The 18320-nt window shown below is 40.7% G+C and overlaps 1 protein-coding gene across 8 annotated transcripts in view; it reads left to right on the top strand.

Annotated features, from left to right (window-relative positions):
- N4bp2 (NEDD4 binding protein 2) overlaps positions 1 to 7787 on the top strand; it is an 89639-nt gene extending 81852 nt beyond the window's left edge. For 7 of the 8 annotated variants that reach the window (XM_045161151.1, XM_045161155.1, XM_045161153.1 and 4 more), the window contains 2 exons: positions 1948 to 2071; positions 4222 to 7787. In XM_045161151.1, the coding sequence (XP_045017086.1) occupies positions 1948 to 2071; positions 4222 to 4267 (170 nt within the window). In that variant the 3' untranslated portion in view covers positions 4268 to 7787. The remainder of the gene's footprint in view (positions 1 to 1947; positions 2072 to 4221) is intronic. The other variant, XM_045161152.1, reaches the window with a different exon arrangement.
- Positions 7788 to 18320: the final 10533 nt, after the last annotated feature.

Genomic DNA, 18320 nt, shown 5'->3' with positions numbered 1-18320 from the left:
TGATGAGACTAAGAATCTATTGCTAATTTTATAAGATGGTGATTGTTGTAGTTATGGTTTTTTTGATGGAATCCTTTTTGAAGTGTATTTTAACATTTTTCATTTGATAGAGTAAACAATTTGAGTGTCTTTTAAAAAATATTTATTTTTTTGCAAGGAAAGAGAGAGAGAAAGAGGTGTGTGCACATCAGGGCCTCTTGCCATTGCAAACAAACTCCAGGTGCATGTGCCACTTTGTACATATGGCTTTATGTGGGTACTGGAGAGCAGACTTTAGTAGTGAACATCTTTTTAAAATATTTTATTTATTTATTTGACAGAGAAAGAGGGGGAGAGAGCAAGAGAATGGCGTGCCAGGCCCTCCAGCCACTGCAAATGAACTCCAGATGCGTGTGCCCCCTTATGCATCTGGCTAATGTGGGTCCTGGGGAATCAAACCCAGTCCTTTGGCCTTGCAGGCAAACGCCTTATCTGCTAAGCCATCTCTCCAGCCCAGTAGGGAGCATCTTAAACCATTGAATTATCTCCCCTATTTTGAAGTATATTTTTAAAGGAATAGTTCCTAAGTAGCTTATTAGAGCAGGAGAGAGAAAAAAAAGAACGGGCATGTCAGGGCCTCTTGCCACCTCCAGTGAATTCTAGGTACATGCCTCACTTTGTGTGTTTGGCTTTACAGGGGTGTTGGGGAATTTTTCCCAGTAGGGAGATGGACACTGAGAAGACAATTAATTTGTCCATGGTCACCCGTTTAGTGGCAGAGCTGTAACTAAATCTAAGCTGGCTAGCTTCAGAGTACTTTTAATTCATTGGGTTGTTGTGAAGATTTTTAGTTAACAGAAGTATAGATAAAATATGATTGTTCTGCCATGTGTCAATTATTTTTCTCTCAATATGGTATCAAATTTCAACTCATTCTGAAAATGGTTTCAGAAGGCTTTTATTTTTTATTTTTATTTATTTATTTATTTGAGAGCGACAGACACAGAGAGAAAGACAGATAGAGGGAGAGATAGAGAATGGGCGCGCCAGGGCTTCCAGCCTCTGCAAACGAGCTCCAGACGCATGCGCCCCCTTGTGCATCTGGCTAACGTGGGACCTGGGGAACCGAGCCTCGAACCGGGGTCCTTAGGCTTCACAGGCAAGCGCTTAACCGCTAAGCCATCTCTCCAGCCCTCAGAAGGCTTTTTATTCCTGTCATACATATCACTTTCTCACTCAAGTTACCATCTCCTCACTCATAGTACTAGCATTTCTGTGAAAACTAGGTGTAACTTTCGGAACATTTCTGTGTTTTCATCACATAGTATAGAATATCAGTTATATTGTAAAAAATCCTCAATGGGATCTTCTGCATAATCGTGAATGTCATTTAAAGCAAAAACCTAAGTCTATGTGCACAATAATTATTAGATATCATTAATATTGCTATTCTCATTGTTACTATTTCAGAAAGAACTTCTTGCAGTGATTGAAAATCTCTCAACTCATAGGGGAAGAAGGTCTATTTAGCCATGTTTTTCCTTTCTGAGACAGTGGCACTCTGTACCCCAGACTGTCCTCAGACTTGTCTTGTAGCCCTGGCTTCCTCCAGCTCACCATCCTGCCTCCTGAAGTCCGATTTTAAAACATAGATTTTTTTTTTTTCTGAGGTGGGGTCTCACTCTAGGCCAGGCTGACCTAGAATTCACTATGTAGTCTCAGGGTAGCCTTGAACTCACAGTGATCCTCCTACTTCTGCATTTCCAAGTGCTGGGATTAAAGGCGTGCACCACCACATCTGGCTCTAAAACAGATTTTAAAACATGAATTTTTCTGTTTTTTTTTTTTTTTAGGTAATTTCTTTAAAGCATCATGAAAACAATTTCATGAAGTTGCTCATGAAAAATATATGTGAGCAGTTGGTAATGTAAGACATGATTTTAGTTGCTCCAATTCCTGTTTTAACAGAATTTAAGCAGAATGGTGGTAAGCCCTATCTTTCTGTGATTACGGGGAGAGGAAACCACAGCCAGGGAGGAGTTGCTCGCATCAAACCAGCTGTCATTAAATACCTCACAAGCCATAGCTTCAGGTGAGTGTAGACTTCTCTGTTAGTGATAACGTGCTTGAAACTATATGCAACAATAGTTAACTTAACATTTGATTTAAGCCACAAGATAATGCTTAAAGTGAAACTGTCCTTCTAGATTTATATTGTCTGGTCAATAAGATAAAAATAGGCTTTTTGTCAGTGATGATCTCCTAAAGCTTTGATCATAAGTTTAAAACTACATACACATGTATGTATAAATGTATTTTAAATGTATTATCCAGAATAATTAGATTATATATATATAATTATATATAATCTAATTAATAATTAAATCTAATAATTAGAAAAATATATATATATATCTCATAGTTTAAGGTTAGCTAGTTTTGAAAGACAATATATTTGTGAGACTTTTGCTAAAGTGCAGTTATAATTTGAACGTTTAAATTTTGTTAGAAGTGCTTCAGCTAATATGAATTTATGTATCTTTATAAGTTAAATGCCACTAGTGACTTTTTTTTTTTTTTGTTTTTGTTTTTGTTTTTCGAGGTAGGGTCTCAGTCTGGTCCAGGCTGACCTGGAATTAACTCTGTAGTCTCAGGGTGGCCTTGAACTCACGGTGATCCTCGTACCTCTGCCTCCCGAGTGCTGGGATTAAAGGCGTGCGCCACCACGCCCGGCGCCACTAGTGACTTTTATTAACAGACATGAAATGTCCCTTTCCAGAAAATGATTAATAACAGAAAATTCCAAATTTAAAGATTTGCTGATTATTAAATATTTGTCTGAGAATATGACTCCTTAAGTCCCTTCTGCTTTCAATTTTGGTTTTATACACTTATTCATATCACATAATGAAACTTATTTGGTTAAATTATAGAGAATATCATTAATTCTAAATGTGGAAGTAAGAGATATTTCAGGGTAGTTAAAAAATATTTATTTGGGCTGGAGAGATGGCTTAGCGCTTGCCTGTGAAGCCTAAGGACCCCGGTTCGAGGCTCGGTTCCCCAGGTCCCACGTTAGCCAGATGCACAAGGGGGTGCACACGTCTGGAGTTCGTTTGCAGTGGCTGGAAGCCCTGGCGCGCCATTTCTCAATCTCTCTCTGTCTCTTTCTCTCTCTCTGTCACTCTCAAATAAATTAATAAAAAATGAACAAAAAAAATTAAAAAAAATATTTATTTGAGAGAGAGAAAGAGGCAGAGAGAGAGAGAGAGAAAGAGAGAAAGAGAATTGGGCACGCAGGGCCTCCAGCCACTATAAATGAACTCCAGATGCATGTGCCCCTCTGGGGAATTGAACCTGAGTCCTTAGGCTTTGTAGTCAAGTGCCTTAACCACTAAGTCATCTCTCCAGCCTGTGTGTGTGTGTTTTAACAAACGGATTAGACTAAAATTTTATCATATTGGCATGTAATGCTGAGAGTTATATCTTGTGTACAGATGAATCAGCCTTACCTGCTGGTATATCAGAGGTTTCTTCCCGGTGCTTTCTGGATGCATAGGAACCATGTAGTGCAGACTCCATCTGATCTTTTCACACAGCAGACTCTTCTTCATGAAGACCACATTCAGGCTTGGGAAGTTGAGAAAAATCATTAATTGTGTTGACTAGTAATTTAGGAGTTTAGGATTGTATGTGTGTGTTTTAAATGAGAGAGAAAGAGAAAGTGAAAGGGTTGGTGCGCCAGGGCTTCCAGCCTCTGCATTCGAACTCCAGACACATCTGTCCCCCTTGTGCACATGTGTGACCTTGTGCGTTTGGCCTATGTGGGACCTGGAGAGTTGAACACGAGTCCTTACGTTTCACAGGCAAGTGCCTTAAGCCATTTCTCCAGCCTGTATTTTTTTTTTTTGGTTTTTCGAGATAGGGTCTCACTCTAGCCCAGGCTGACCTGGAATTCACTATGGAGTCTCAGGGTGGCCTTGAACTCACAGCAATCCTCCTGCCTCTGCCTCTCGAGTGCTGGGATTAAAGGCGTGCACCACCACGCCCGGCTCTGTATTTGTTTTTATAATCAACCAAGATCGTAAACATAGGTATTGCTATCAGATATAAATGGAAGAGGGAACTTTGATACTAAGTAGTATGTTAAGTATAGATACTTTGAATTAATTACAAGATGTATTTCTTAGGAAGTTTTGGAATTTTATATGTAAAATAACTCTCTTCTTCTCATTTTCACAGGTTCTCTGAAATTAAACCAGGGTGCTTGAAAGTCATGTTAAAATAAAAAGTCCTTGACTTAAAAGTGTGAAGGTTTGTAGGTTAAAATTGGTCTTATTTATAGTAATTGAGTCAATTCTGCTCTTAATATGTGTTTTATTAGGAATAATATGTGATTATAAAACAGAAAAAATGTTTTTTGAAAATTCAAGAGAAGTTTTTTACTGGGTCAAATGTCAAATGTTACCTGTTAAATCAGTAAAGAAATTTTTTTTCACCAGTTATAAAGATATCTAAGAAAGCTATCAGCTGTAGTTTTAAAATTTGAAGTGTTGAGATGAAAGGCTACTTTTGGATTAATTGTTGTTTGACATTAAGTAAAACCCTGAAGGCATTTGTGAGAGGCATTGTGCTTGGATACCTGGTTTGATTTTCAAAGGCTGTTAGAAGGGGTAACAGCAAAGGAAGATGAACCAACAAACCCTTGATGATTTTTTGTTTTCCAAGCCAAACATATCTTTTCATTTTGTCGTATCTTATAGATAGACACTGTGCTGTATTTTCTTCTGCTGTGTATGTGATCTTCATCTCTTCCTCTCTGTTCTGTTTTTCTCTGCATGTGTATTTTCTGGGAGGAAATTGGTTCTGAGACTATTGAGCAGTTATATACCTTCCCTAGGTAGAAAAGCTTTTCAGAGAAGGAGAAATGGCTACTTACCTTATGTTTCTGCCTTCTAGAAATCCGTCTAAAACTGTCTGTAAGTGGCATTTCAAACAGTACTAACTGGCTATATTTTTAAATTTGAGATGTCATTTCTAAACTATAGTAAGTCAAAATCCTATTGGCTTAAATCAGAAAACATTTTAAAATAATTGTAGAAGTAATCCTTGTAATGGAAAGACTTTTATTTTGAAAAAGAGCCAGCTTTCTGAAAGAAATGTTTTCTTCTGTTTAGTGAGCTAGTAAGTCTCATTCTTATGCAAATGATAATGTCCTCTGCACAGGTTTAATGTGGTGAAATGAAGGTTTCCTAGTATAAATAAATAGATAAATAGCTAAAATAGAATAATTTTCAACATACATGTCAGCAAACATTGTTGTTGCTTCTTGTTTGGTTTACAAAATCTTGATCAGCAATGATAGAATTAAGTTGCTACTGTAAGAATCCTAAAATACAGAATGGTGTACCAAAAGAACAAGCAGTTACTGAAAATAACACTAAAAGCACATGCCTTTACGTGTTATGATTGCATGCTTGTAAAAGAAGAGCCTTATCATTTAATTTTATTTCCACAAATTTTGAATCTATGTTTATTGTTTAGAAACGTTTAGTGACTAGTATAGACGTATTTACGTCTGTTTGTAGCCATTTGTTTTAAAATGTCCGGTAGTTTAGCACACTTACCTGTAATGCTTAGAAGTATATACATCAAAAATAAAGTAATTCCCTTCTACAATTTACTATAAAATTATAATTGTTAGTTAACAAAATAATATTCCTATGTATAACTTACTGTGACTTAAAAAATGAAAACAGTATTAAGCCCTGGAGTTATTGGAGTATGTGCAGGTGTGTACTCATTCTCTGTTTAATGTTTTCTCACCTGTTTTTTTGTTTTGTTTTTGGTTTTTCGAGGTAGGTGGCTTCGAACTCTTGGTGATCCTCCACCTCTGCCTCCCAAGTGCTGGGATTAAAGGCGTGCGCCACCATGCCCAGCCTCACCTGTTTGTGTTTTTTTAATTCACATTTGATTATATCACGTAGGCTTACTACAATATTATAATTATATTTATAAGGGAACATTCTGTAGTTAGAAACCAAACAAAGGAAGCTGTTTCTGTGCTGTATTAACTTTAACTCTTTGCCTTATTTTGGTTAATCTGGTGATAATTTCTTTGTTCTCCTCCCCTCCTCTTCTTCCACTTCCTCCTGTCTTCCTCTTTTTCTTCCTTTTCCTCTCTCACTCTCTCATCCATCCCTCTCTCCCCTCTCATAGGGTAATGCTATGTAGCCCAGACTAGCCTTGAGGTTGATATTCGGAGCAGGCTGGCAGCAAACTTGAATTCCTCCTGCCTCAGCCTCCTGAGTGCTGGTATCATAGGTGTGCTCCACCATGCCTGGCTTAGTCTTTCTTAACTGTACAAACTTTAAACATCCTATATATTTTATGAAGTTCTTTATTTTCTCCTACCCTATTTAGTATAATTTAACTATAATTATATAAGAAAAGTTTATAATCTCTCTTTTGTCCCATTTTTAAATCCTAGTATGACAAAGGTAAAAAGATAGTTTGGAGTTATCAAGGTTTTCATGTATTGGTAGATTTGTACCAATATGTAACTCATCTAGAAGAACTCTTTGTAAACTTAATGTTTTATAAGTACAGCATTTTTGTAATTTGGAATATTCTTGTTACACTCATATGCAGTTAATAGTGTCTTACTAGCATCTACCAGATTAAAAAAGAGAGAGAGAATTAATGTGAAACCCCCGGGGAGTATGCAGCTGGGCCAGAAGCACTCATAACATAACAGTTTTTCAATCTGTTTATCTTCCTGTTCCTATGAGAACAGTTGGAGCATGTTTCTGACATTTACTAGCTGTTTTCATACATCTCCAGATTACTTTGAAACTGAAGTTTCTTCTTAATCTTCCCATGCCGCTTCTGTCTTCTAAGTACAGCGTGTGTTATGTAGTAGAAATGTGTGATTCTAACGTGTCCTGTTCCATACCATATTTTGAGAAGAAATGCTCACAATTCTTTTTGGTGATTTCCTGTTCTTTGTTTTGGTCTCTTTCTTTTCAAATTCAGATGTTTTATATGCTCAGATAAAGGACATGTATAATGACAAAATTAATTATTTCTGAGCTGGAAACTTTTGAAACTCAGGAAATTGCTCTGACAATGTTTTAACTGCTCTCAACTAAGAAACTGTATAAAAAAAGATGAAAATCATGTGTGCTGTGCTTTTCAAGTGCTTTTCCATTTGCAGTGAGGTGAAGGTTGATAGTGTTTCTGTGTAGTGTTTTAGGTGTTGCTTATTTTTATTTACATGTAAAGAAACAGATTTAAATGTTTGTGTGGCCAAAACAGTGTCATTTAAAAGGAGAAGAAAGTTTATGTAGAATGTATGTTAATGGTGCTTATTTTTAAAATGTTATTCAAGTTTACAGTATTACTTGATGCCTCTTTACAGAACTGAATAGAGAAACAAGGCTAGAACACATCTGCATCCAGAAGAGCCTTTTATATCTTCACATTACATGATGACAGAGTTTATTATATTTCTTAAAGTTGTGCAATTGACTTTCATGGTCCAAATGATGAACCTGGTATTAATAAAGGATAGAATTAACCATGAGACTTCTTATTAAGATGCAACATTGCAGCTGTCAGTTGGAGAATATATTATAAAGTTTTCAGACAGTATATCAGAAACAATGTTTTTATGTGTACTATAAAAATGTAATTTTGCTGTTAAATCTGTACTTTTTTATTAAAAATGTTTATAACTTTGCTTTTAGAATTTTTTATGAAACCATTTGCAAATTGCATACTTAATTTAATAAAATATTTTAGTCACACTCCAGTGTGAGGAAATCCTTCGTTTGAATTGGTAGAGTTAGTGGCTTAAGTATTAAAGAATATTTTTGCATGTTTCTTTGTAATTTCTGGGGAGAATGTCAAAATTTTCATTTCTGTACTACATTTGTTCTCCAGCATATTTGGCTTTAGCAAACAGGTTTATTTAAAAGAAATTTTTGTTGTTCATTTTTTATTTATTCAAGAGTGACAGACAGAGTGAGAAATGAGAAAGGCAGAGAGAGAGGGAGACATAGAGAGAGAATGGGCGTGCCAGGGCCTCCAGCCACTGCAAATGAACTCCAGACACGCGCGCCCCCTTGTGTATCTGGCTAATGTGGGTCCTGGGGAATCGAGCCTCTAACTGGGGTCCTTCTTCACAGGCAAGTGTCTAAACACTAAGCCATCTGTCTCTTCAGCCCCAGGTTTACTTTTATTCCAACTAAGTGAATTAACTAAGGCTTCTATCTACACACTTATGTCTTTGACATCAAAATTAAGAGTACTACTTGTGTCTGTTAGGGGCACAAATAAATGCTTTAATATCGACTTTATATAGCTCAAAAAAGCACTATGAAAGACTTTAAAATATTTAAGAAATATTTAGTCAACACTTATTACTGAGGATACAATGTAAACTGCTATCTATGAGCACCTTATAATTATACTGACCAAGTAATCTGTGTGTGGTAATTTCTAACCCAAAATGCTTTCATAAATGCAACTTTTTAAGTCTCATGGCAATCTTATTACATAGATAGTGCTCTCCCAACTAATGGGCAGAGACATACTGATTAGAGAAGCTAGCTGGTTTGCCAGTTTAGTGGCAGAGGTACAACTCCAACCTAAATTTTCTGACTTCTAGAATAGAGCAGCCACATTTGTCATAAGAGTAAAAATATTTGAATGGAAATTGCTGTGCATGGTGGCACACACCTTTAATCCCAGTACTCGGGAGGCTGAGGTAGGAGGATTACTATGAGTTCAAGGCTAATCTGAGACTACATAGGTCAGCCTGGCCTAGAGTGAGACCCTACCTTGAACACCTCTCTGCCCCCACCCAAAAAAGATAGATATTATTGGCTAGTTATGTCTCAAAACCTTCCATTTCCTCCTTCATCCAAAAAAAGCTGGCCTTTAGGGACAAGCCCAATACCAATGATAAAAGGTAAAGATTTATGTCTCAATATTAAATCCCAGAGCTAAAGACTCTGGAACTGGTGAGAGTGCTCTTTTCCATGAAGTTTTAGGGGGTTCAGGGTCTTGCCATACCCAGAATGTGGCCTTTATTTCCATAGGCCAGTGTAGAGGATAACAGCTCAGCCCTAACCAGCATTTGTGCCTTCTGTTGGAGGAAAGATAAAGATGGGAGCAAAAGACAAGTGCCAGTTGACTTCTGGAAGCTGCTGTAGGACACTCGTACTTACATCCTTTTACCTAGAACTTAGTCATATTCAGATGATCCTCGGTTACTTCAGACTATTCTCTGTTTAGCTAAATTTCATGCATTCTTTTGGAGGAAAGAGAAGATGGGGGAGAATGTATAGTGTCTCTGCATGCATTTTTTCATGATATATAAATTTGTGAAAACATTCCTTTTAAAAATACTTTTATTTATTTGACACACACACACACACACACACACACACACACACACACACAGAGAGAGAGAGAGAGAGAGAGAGAGAGAGAGAGAGAGAGAGAAAGAGAAAGAGAGAAGCAGATAGAATGGGCATGCCAGACCCTCCAGCCACTGCAAACAAACTCCAGAGGTATATATCACCTTATGCATCTGGCTTATGTGGATCCTCTAGAATCAAACCTGGGTCCTTAGGCTTCGCAGGCAAGTGCCTTAACTGCTAAGCCATCTCTCCAGCCTGCAAACCAAGTCTTGATATATTCCTTCAATGGGTTATTAATAACTTCCATATATTAGAAATAATGAAAAGAAAATCACAATTTTGTGTGTTTTGACCTTAAATATTCAAATAATCTTAGCAACTAATATGGCAGAAGACACAGCCTTTTTCAGTTTATGACTTGATTACTAACAGGATCACATTTTTTCCTTTGGCTCTTACATTCTTTCCTCCACCTCTTCCACAATGGACCCTGAGCCTTGGAAGATATGGTAGAGATATTTTAGTGCTGAGCACTCCTCTGTCACTTCTCAGCACCATGATGCCTTGTGAGTTGTCTCAAGGTAACTGCCGTCTGAAAAGAGAAGCTTCTGTAACCAAAAGTGAAAGGAACATTAATATATGGTTATGAACATTAAGATGTGCTTACTGGGCAGTTTGGTGAGCATCGTATATATACATTTAGCCAGACAGCAGCAGATATTACACCCCTAGGGCTCATGACTACCCCTGTTGTAGGTTTTTAGTATCAGGGATGTATTCCCTCCCATGGAGCAGGCCTCCAGTCCAACGAGAGGGCAGTTGGTTTCCCCCATAACAGATGTGCCACTATTGCACCCATTGGTTCATTTGGCCTGGCTGGTGAAATAATAAGGCTTGCAGTGTCCACTGTTGAGTATCTTCACTGGTGATTTCTCTCTCACCCATTGAACTGCATGCAGTGTGGCTTTTTCCAGCTTTCTGTCAGTGGGTATGTGGGAGAGGTTTTCAGCTCAGCTCCAGCAGGATTTCTCAGTGACCTTGCAGCCCAAGTATATGGAGTCTTCAGCAATAGGGTCTTACCATCTATTCCTGGTGGGAAGCCAAGGGCCTCGGCAATAGCCTGTAATGTTTGGGGGGTATTGAGCTTCCCTGACCAACAACTCACTGGAAGGTATCCCATCCCTGACACTGAAAATTTTCTAGTAGTAATCTATGGCTTCTGGGTGTTCCATTGTCCAAAAAAGTAGGTTTCCATATGACTTATTATTTATATCCTCTTAGATTTTGATTAGCCCTCCCTCTACCTTTCCTTTACTCAGTCTCTTCCCCTGACCTCATTTAGGCCTTTTCACCCCCATTAATCTGTTCTTCTACTTACATATATACAATACCATCCTATTAAGTCCTCCCCTCCCCTTCTATTCCCTTTATATCTCCTTTCTAGTTTATTGGCCTCTGATACTGAGTTTTTAAAAAAATTTTTTTGGTTTATTTTTATTTATTTGAGAGTGACAGACAGAGAAAGAAGCAGAGAGAGAATGGCGCGCCAGGGCTTCCAGCTACTGCAGATGATTTCCAGATGCGTGCGCCCCCTTGTGCATCTATATGGCTAACGTGGGTCCTGGGGAATCGAGCCTCGAACTGGGGTCCTTAGGCTTCACAGGCAAGCGCTTAACTGCTAAGCCATCTCTCCAGCCCTGCTACTGAGTTTTTATTCCTACTCATAGAAATCCAGTCATTTGTAGCTAGGACAGGATTGCATTTTTGACTTGATACACTAGTTGTGGCAACTAGATTAGGCTTATAGGTTATTTCTTGTGGTAATGCTTAGTTAATGTATTTTCATATTACCTCATATTTCCTCTTTTAACCACATCTAGGAAATGCTGTATCTATGTCTTACCAGTCAGAAACTACATATAGAGAATGAAGAGTGAGGGCATGAATAAGAGCTTAAATGTTGCTTTCCTGTAGGTAGTCCATCCATGACCTTGGAATTTATCTAAATGCATAAGCTCTAGATTTTGCATAAGTTCTGGAGCAGTCCTCATGGTAACCTCAACTTCTTTGATTTGTTTGAGATTATTTAGTTTTAAGAGCTAAAGAAATATTAGCATTGTAATATTAGTGAAGTTTCAAAGTATAAGCAGATTCCTTAACATAAGGAGATTTTCTTAGAGAAATGACAGGGTGGTTCTATCTGGTCAGATGCAGAAGCAGCTCTAGGGAATGAACGTGAGGTGATGAAGTGGGATGCTACAGTGATTCAATATTACATGTACCCTTTCCTGTGGATTGAAAGACACCAGGTAGAAATCTTTTAAACAAAAAGCTCTGGAAACATGCATTAAATAACTTGATTTGGTTTTAAGCCCCTTGTCTTTACATATGTAGATTTTGTTTTATTAATGAAATTACAAAGGAAGTTCTATTAGAAATGAGTTTCTAAAACTGGGTGTGGTGGCGCCTGCCTTTAATCCCAGCACTGGGGAGGCAGAGGTAGGAGAGTCGCTGTGAATTGGAGGACAACCTGAGACTACATAGTGAATTCCAGGTCAGTCTGGGCTACAGCGAGACCCTACCTCACCAGCTCCCCCCCCCCCATATAAACAAAGAAATAAGATTCTAAAATGTCCTCACTTAGAAAATTTTGAGAAATTTAGGGTGCCCTTTAAAGAAAACAGTTAAGCATCAATGGCATCTAACTAACATTTTGGGAGAATCCATGCTCAATGCATGAGGGAATTTTGTCAGGATTACAATTGTACAGCCTTACTTAGGAAAGAAACTAAGTCACATGGCTTTGCTCCTAGAAAGGTAGTATGCAAGTCAAACCATGTTTCTGGTGGTGTTACATCAGGCCGTCCTGATTCAAACAGGATGTATGTGTGGTTTGAAGTTCCATACCCACACTAACCCACTGGGGGAGTTAAGACAGGTTCATTAGGTAGGCTTATGCTAGAGTCCAAGTGAAAGCGCTTTGAGGCACTTCGAGTTTGGGATACAAAGAAGATAAAGGCCAGCAGAGTTGTAGAATGATAAGAGACACCCCATAAATCCAGCATCCTAACATACTTCCCTCTTGAGAATCAGTGAAATAATTTTGTCTCCCTCCTCCTAGAAGACTGAAGGAGTTACAGCTTAAAGTCACAGAACCGAGGGAAGCAAGCCCTTCAAGCTGTGACTTGTATTTTAAAGTGGTAGTGCTGCTCTTAGCTGCCTGACAGAAACAAGCGCAGATCTCTTCTGAGAAGACGTGCGCCTTCTCTTGGAGAACTCAGTCTGATGAAGCCTGTGGATCCAGCAATTCATAGGGATTACAGAAGGCAGAAGAATAGAGTCTGCCAGACACCACCATCAGAATGCGATCATCACATTTCGGAGGGTGGGAAGCAGCACACCAGCTCTGCAAAAGGCACAAGCCGCACGGATGAAGGGCGAGTGTTCGTTTAGACTTACAAAGTCACCCGTCAACTGCAACTGGTGGATCTTATTTTGATACTGGCTTAGCAAAACAAAAATAAATTGTTACAATAAAATGATTGGCAGTGCGACTATTGAGTGTATGTTCGTGTTAGGACATTTTTGCATGTGTGTGTGCTGGTGTGTGTATGTTTACATGTGTGTGCCAGTGCATGTGTGTGTGTAGACATGTCTACATGTGTGTGCTGGTGCGTGTGTGTGTACATGTTTACATGTATGTACTGGTGCATGTGTGTGTGTAGGCCAGAGGTCAGTGTCAGGTGTCTTTCTATGGCTTCTTCATAGAGTTAGGGTCTCACTCCAGTCCAAGCTGACCTGGAATTCACTCTGTAGTCTCAGTGTGGTCTTGAACTCACAGCGATCCTCCCACCTCTGTCTCCCGAGTGCTGGGATTAAAGGCATGTGCCACCAAGCCTGGCTCTTCATCTTATTTTTATGAGAGAGCGTCTCTCACTGAACCGGGAACTCATCAGTCTGGCTAAATAAGCTAGCCAGCAGGTCCCAGAGATCCTCCTGTTACTGCCTCCCCAGTGCTGGGATTACAGGGTTGTGCCACTGAACTTTCACATGGCTGCTGGGGATACAAACTCCTGCTTGTGCTGCAAGCACTTTAATACCCTGAGCCATCTCCCCAGCCCCAGAACGATCTTACTTTATTTTAAATTTTCATTTATTTATTTATTTGAGAGTAACAAGAGAGAGAAAGAGGCAGAGAGAGAGAGAGAAGAATGGGCTTGCCAGGGCTTCCAGCCACTGCAAACAAACTCCAGACGTGTGTGCCCCCTTGTGCATCAGGCTAACGTGGGTCCTGGGGAATCGAGCCTCGAACTGGGGTCCTTAGGCTTCACAAGCAAGTGCTTAACCGCTAAGCCATCTCTCCAGCCCTGATTTTATTTTTATTTAAGAAAGAGAAGAGGGAGGGGTAGAGAGTGGCAGAGAGGGTGGGTTTGGGCATGTCAAGGCCTCCTGTATCTGCAAATGAATTCCAAACGTATCCTTCTCTTTGTGCATCTGGCTTTACATTGGTACTGGGAAATTGAACCTGGGCTGTCAGGCTTTGCAAGTAAGCACCTTTAAATGCTAAGCAATCTCTCCAAGGAGAGGAAGACAGAAGGGGCAAGCCAAGGCCTCCTGCTACTGCAAATAAACCAGACATATGTGCCACCCTGTGCATCTGACTTTATGTGGATACTGGGGAATTGAACTTGGGACTTTAGGTTTTGTAAGCAAATGCCTAAACTGCTGAACCATCTCTCCAGCCCCCAAAACTTTTTTTTAAAAAATAAATATTTGATTTTTCTTTATTTGAGATGGAGAGAGAATGGGCACGCCAGGGCCACCAGCCATTGCAAACAAACTCCAGCTGCATGTGCCTCCTTGTGCATCTGTCTTACGTGGATCCTGGGAAATTGAACCTGGGTCCTTTGGCTTTGCAGACAAGTACCTTAACCATTAAGCAATCTCTCCAGCCCCAGAAATATTTTTTTTAAAGGAATGATGTAGCAGAAGGTAAAATGCATGCTGAAATAGACATGGTTATCTTATGTTTTTGGTTTTTCAAGGTGGGGGTCTTGCTGTATGTAGCCCAGGCTAACTTGGAATTCACTATGTAGTCTCAGACTGGCTTCCTATAGTGATCCTCCTATCTCAGCCTCCTGAGTGCTGGGATTAAAGGTGCATGCCACCAATCTCAGTGACATGGGTGAGATTTGCTTCAAAATAAAATTGAGGGGCTGGGGAGATGGCTTAGTGGTTAAGCGCTTGCCTATGAAGCCTGAAGACCCCGGTTTGAGGCTCTCTTCTCCAGAACCCACGTTAGCCAGATGCACAAGGGGGCGCATGTGTCTGGAGTTTGTTTGCAGTGGCTGGAGGCCCTGGCGCACCCATTCTTTCTCTCTCTGCCTCTTTCTCTCTGTCACTCTCAAATAAAAAATACACACACACACACAAAACAAAATAAAATTGAGGATGTAAAGCATATGGTTAATGATAAATAATGTTAGTAATAATTAACAAAAAGTTATAAGCTTACCTGTCTTAAAATTCTATTTTGCATGTGTGTGTGTGTTTTGCAGCAAGGTCTCACTCTAGCTGGGGCTGACCTGGAACTTACTCTATAGCTCCAAGTTCATCCCAACTTGGCAACTCTAAGAGATCCTCCAGTATCAGCCTTCAAAATTCTGTTATCACAGGCATGTGTCACCAAGCTCAGTTTTATTTATCTACTTGCAAGAAGAGAGAAAGAGGGGGGAGGGGGAGAGGAAGAGAGAGATTGATTGTGTATGCCAGGTCCTGTTGCTACTGCTAATGAACTGCACATGCACGTGCCACTGTGGGCATCTCGTCTTATATGGGTCTTGAATTGAACATAGCAAGGGCCTCTAATAGCTGAGCCTTCTCTCCAGCTCTCTCTAATTATTTTTGTGAAAGTAATTATATTCCATGTGCTGGAGGGATCTTGGTGCCACCATGTGCAGCACTGATCAGGAATATATTCTAGCATCTGCAGGCAGCATCCACGGCCAACAAACACCATCTCCAGCCAGCATAAATAGCCAGAGCTTCCAAAGGAGAGAGAGAAGACAGAGATGAAGAGAAAAAAAAAGAGAGGGAGAGAATGGGCATGGCATAGCTTTTGTTACTGCAAACAAACTATCCTAAAGACATTTACAAGACATTTGCATCACTCACCTGAACAAGAAGTATGATAAAATACCTGATTCTTCAGAAGGAAGGCTATATACCACCTCTTTTCAGACAGGCACAACTAACGCCCCAACTTTCACGTGTTCATCCACCTTGGCTCTCCTCAAACCACAGAGGATCTGTGATCCAGCCATTGCCTCACTCCTGACCCCTTCTTCCTCCCAACATCCTAAGCATGACAGGAAAGCAGTCCACAAGGGGGGCAGATCTAATCCCGTGTCTAAGGACCCCTTCTGTAGTGGAAACACGAACATGCGAACCTTTGAGACGCCTCCCCATTGTAGTGCAGACGCTGCCTCTGCCACTGACAGAGTGCCCACGGGGCACAGAAGCCAGAAGCCAGCAGTTTCACCAGGGACACGTGAAGAGGAGCAACCCTGTGACAATGCACCGCTACCATGCGAACTCCACCAGAGGGAAGAGAATCCAGAGAAGGGATTTTGGCTTCCTTAGGAGGCTGCGTTCCTGCCTGCACGTTTAAAAGTCATCACACTCCGTCTGAAATCATGTCAACATCTGCAGTTCATGTCCAACATCCATCACCAGTGATGATCGTCGGTGGATTTTCTATTCCACCCCTCCAGCTAGGCTGAGGGGCCCAGGGAAAACTGTTTCACAAGCCCACAGTGCTCCGCGGCAGCCTTCGCCCGGTCCTGGTATACCCAGTACATCTCGAGGCCTCCACTGTAAGCTACGGTTCGTTTTCAGAGTTCTGTACAATGGCCTCATTTGGGCTCCGATACATGGACTCCAGCTACCCTCTTTCACGTGTCTCATCTCAGCAGCTGCTCCTGGAACTGTCTGCACTTCACGACCCACTTCCCTTCGTTTTTTATGCTTCCAAAACCAATACCAGGTGCTCAGCAGCAAAGCCAACTGTTGACTACAGGGTTGGGGTAACAACTCAACCTTGAACAGGAGCATCTGTGTTCAGCATTATTCCTTTAAGTCACAGCATTTCAGAAGAACTTGCATTCCTGTTGAGGCGTTCCTGGGTGGATTTCACACTTAGGCATCGTCACCCTTAACGGTGGTAATCTGCTGACAATGTAGTTTCAGCCACCTAAACCACTTTCTGTGCCTGTAACTGTCAACCTGCTGTGATTCTTCTGTGATAAGCATTACATCTTCGATGATGCCCGGTTCTATTCCATCCACCAAGCATGCCAGTTCATTACTTTTGTTTGTTTGTTTTTGTTTTTTGAGGTAGGGTCTCACTCTGCCCCAGGCTGACCTGGAATTCACTATGTAATGTCAGGGTGGCCTTGAACTCATGGCGATTCTCCTACCTCTGCCTCCCAAGTGCTGGGATTAAAGACATGCACCACCACGCCCGGCTCCAGTTCATTACTTTTAAATTCAACCATGATAAATTCTTAGGGCTTGGACAAAAGAGTGCAGCCTGCCCTTAGGCCCTTATGCAAAGAGCTCAGTGCCAACAAGCCAACAAGGTTCCTGCTGTCTCTACTTCCCCTTTGGAAGTTCATGAGCCAAGACTTCACAGATCACAGTTCTTTCTGCATTTAGCATTTTCAAACTCTCATCAGAATAGCCCATGGAACTTTGCTTATCTCACTGCAAGGCTTCTCCTGTCTCAGGTGTCAAGTCCTTCCACATTCCCCCAGCACAACTATTCCCAAAGACCAAAATCCACACTGTCAGGTTATTTATGGCAATGACCTCACTTCTCTGGTAACAAATATCTTTTGCATTCAGCTTCATGTTGCTGGGACAAACATCTCACCAGATACAGCTTATGGGAGAAAGGATTTATCTCAGGCTTACACAACCCAGGGAGCTCCATCAATGGTGGAAGAAATTGGATCCCTTCCATTCATTTAATCAAAGAGATATCACAAAATGCCCAGTAAACACCATCTCCAGCACCCCCCCAGAGCTTCTAAACAATGTTTCCACACACCTTAGGTCTGGACTTCAAGATCTGCCCCCAGTGAGATACCTCATCCCCAGCAGGGCTCCAACCACTGTCCATCAAGTTTTAAACCTGCATCTATGGGGCTGCACATTCAAAGGACCCCAAGAGCTCTGTAGTCCATGGAGATCTAAAACCTAAAATTTCCACCTGACCCAAATGTGACCATTGGAAGCTGTGATTTTGGACTAAATACAAAGTTTTTGAAGGACAGGCTACAGACAGGATTTGGGGTCCTTTTACCTGTTTATTTTTCCCCAGAGCTGTTACACTGTTACATTGCAATGAAGACTGATTTTTTGGAGTCTCACGTTCATATTGTTTCAGATGATAATAGGATCCCAGCTCTTCAAACCACACACCCTGTCTGACCTACGGACACAGACTGTACCAGGCAGTTTTGCACACCACCTTACATTTCTGATGAAGTAACACTCTCAATAGTCACAGCTGACCATCCATCCAGGAAGAAGAGCCCACTCTGGAGAACAGTTGATGCACCTATGGGGTCACCAGCTGTGGCAGTTTGATTCAGGTGTCCCCTATAAACTTAGTGTTCTGAATGCTAGGTCCCGAGCTGGTCACAATTTGGGAATTAAAGTATTCTGGAGGCAGTATATTGTTGGGGGCGGGCTTATGGATATTACAGGCAGCTTCCTCTTACCGGTGTTTGGAACACTCTCCTGTCGCTGTTGTACAGCTGATGTTGGCCAGGAGGTGATGTCCACCCTCTGCTCATGCCATTGTTTCCCCCTGCCATCACGGAGCTTCCCTTTGTAAGCCAAAATAAA

This window comes from Jaculus jaculus, chromosome 11, assembly GCF_020740685.1.
Source record: "Jaculus jaculus isolate mJacJac1 chromosome 11, mJacJac1.mat.Y.cur, whole genome shotgun sequence".
NCBI classification, from domain to species: Eukaryota; Metazoa; Chordata; class Mammalia; order Rodentia; family Dipodidae; genus Jaculus; species Jaculus jaculus.
The sequence above is the reverse complement of the archived record's forward strand: the minus strand, read 5'-3'. Positions and strand labels throughout refer to the sequence as shown.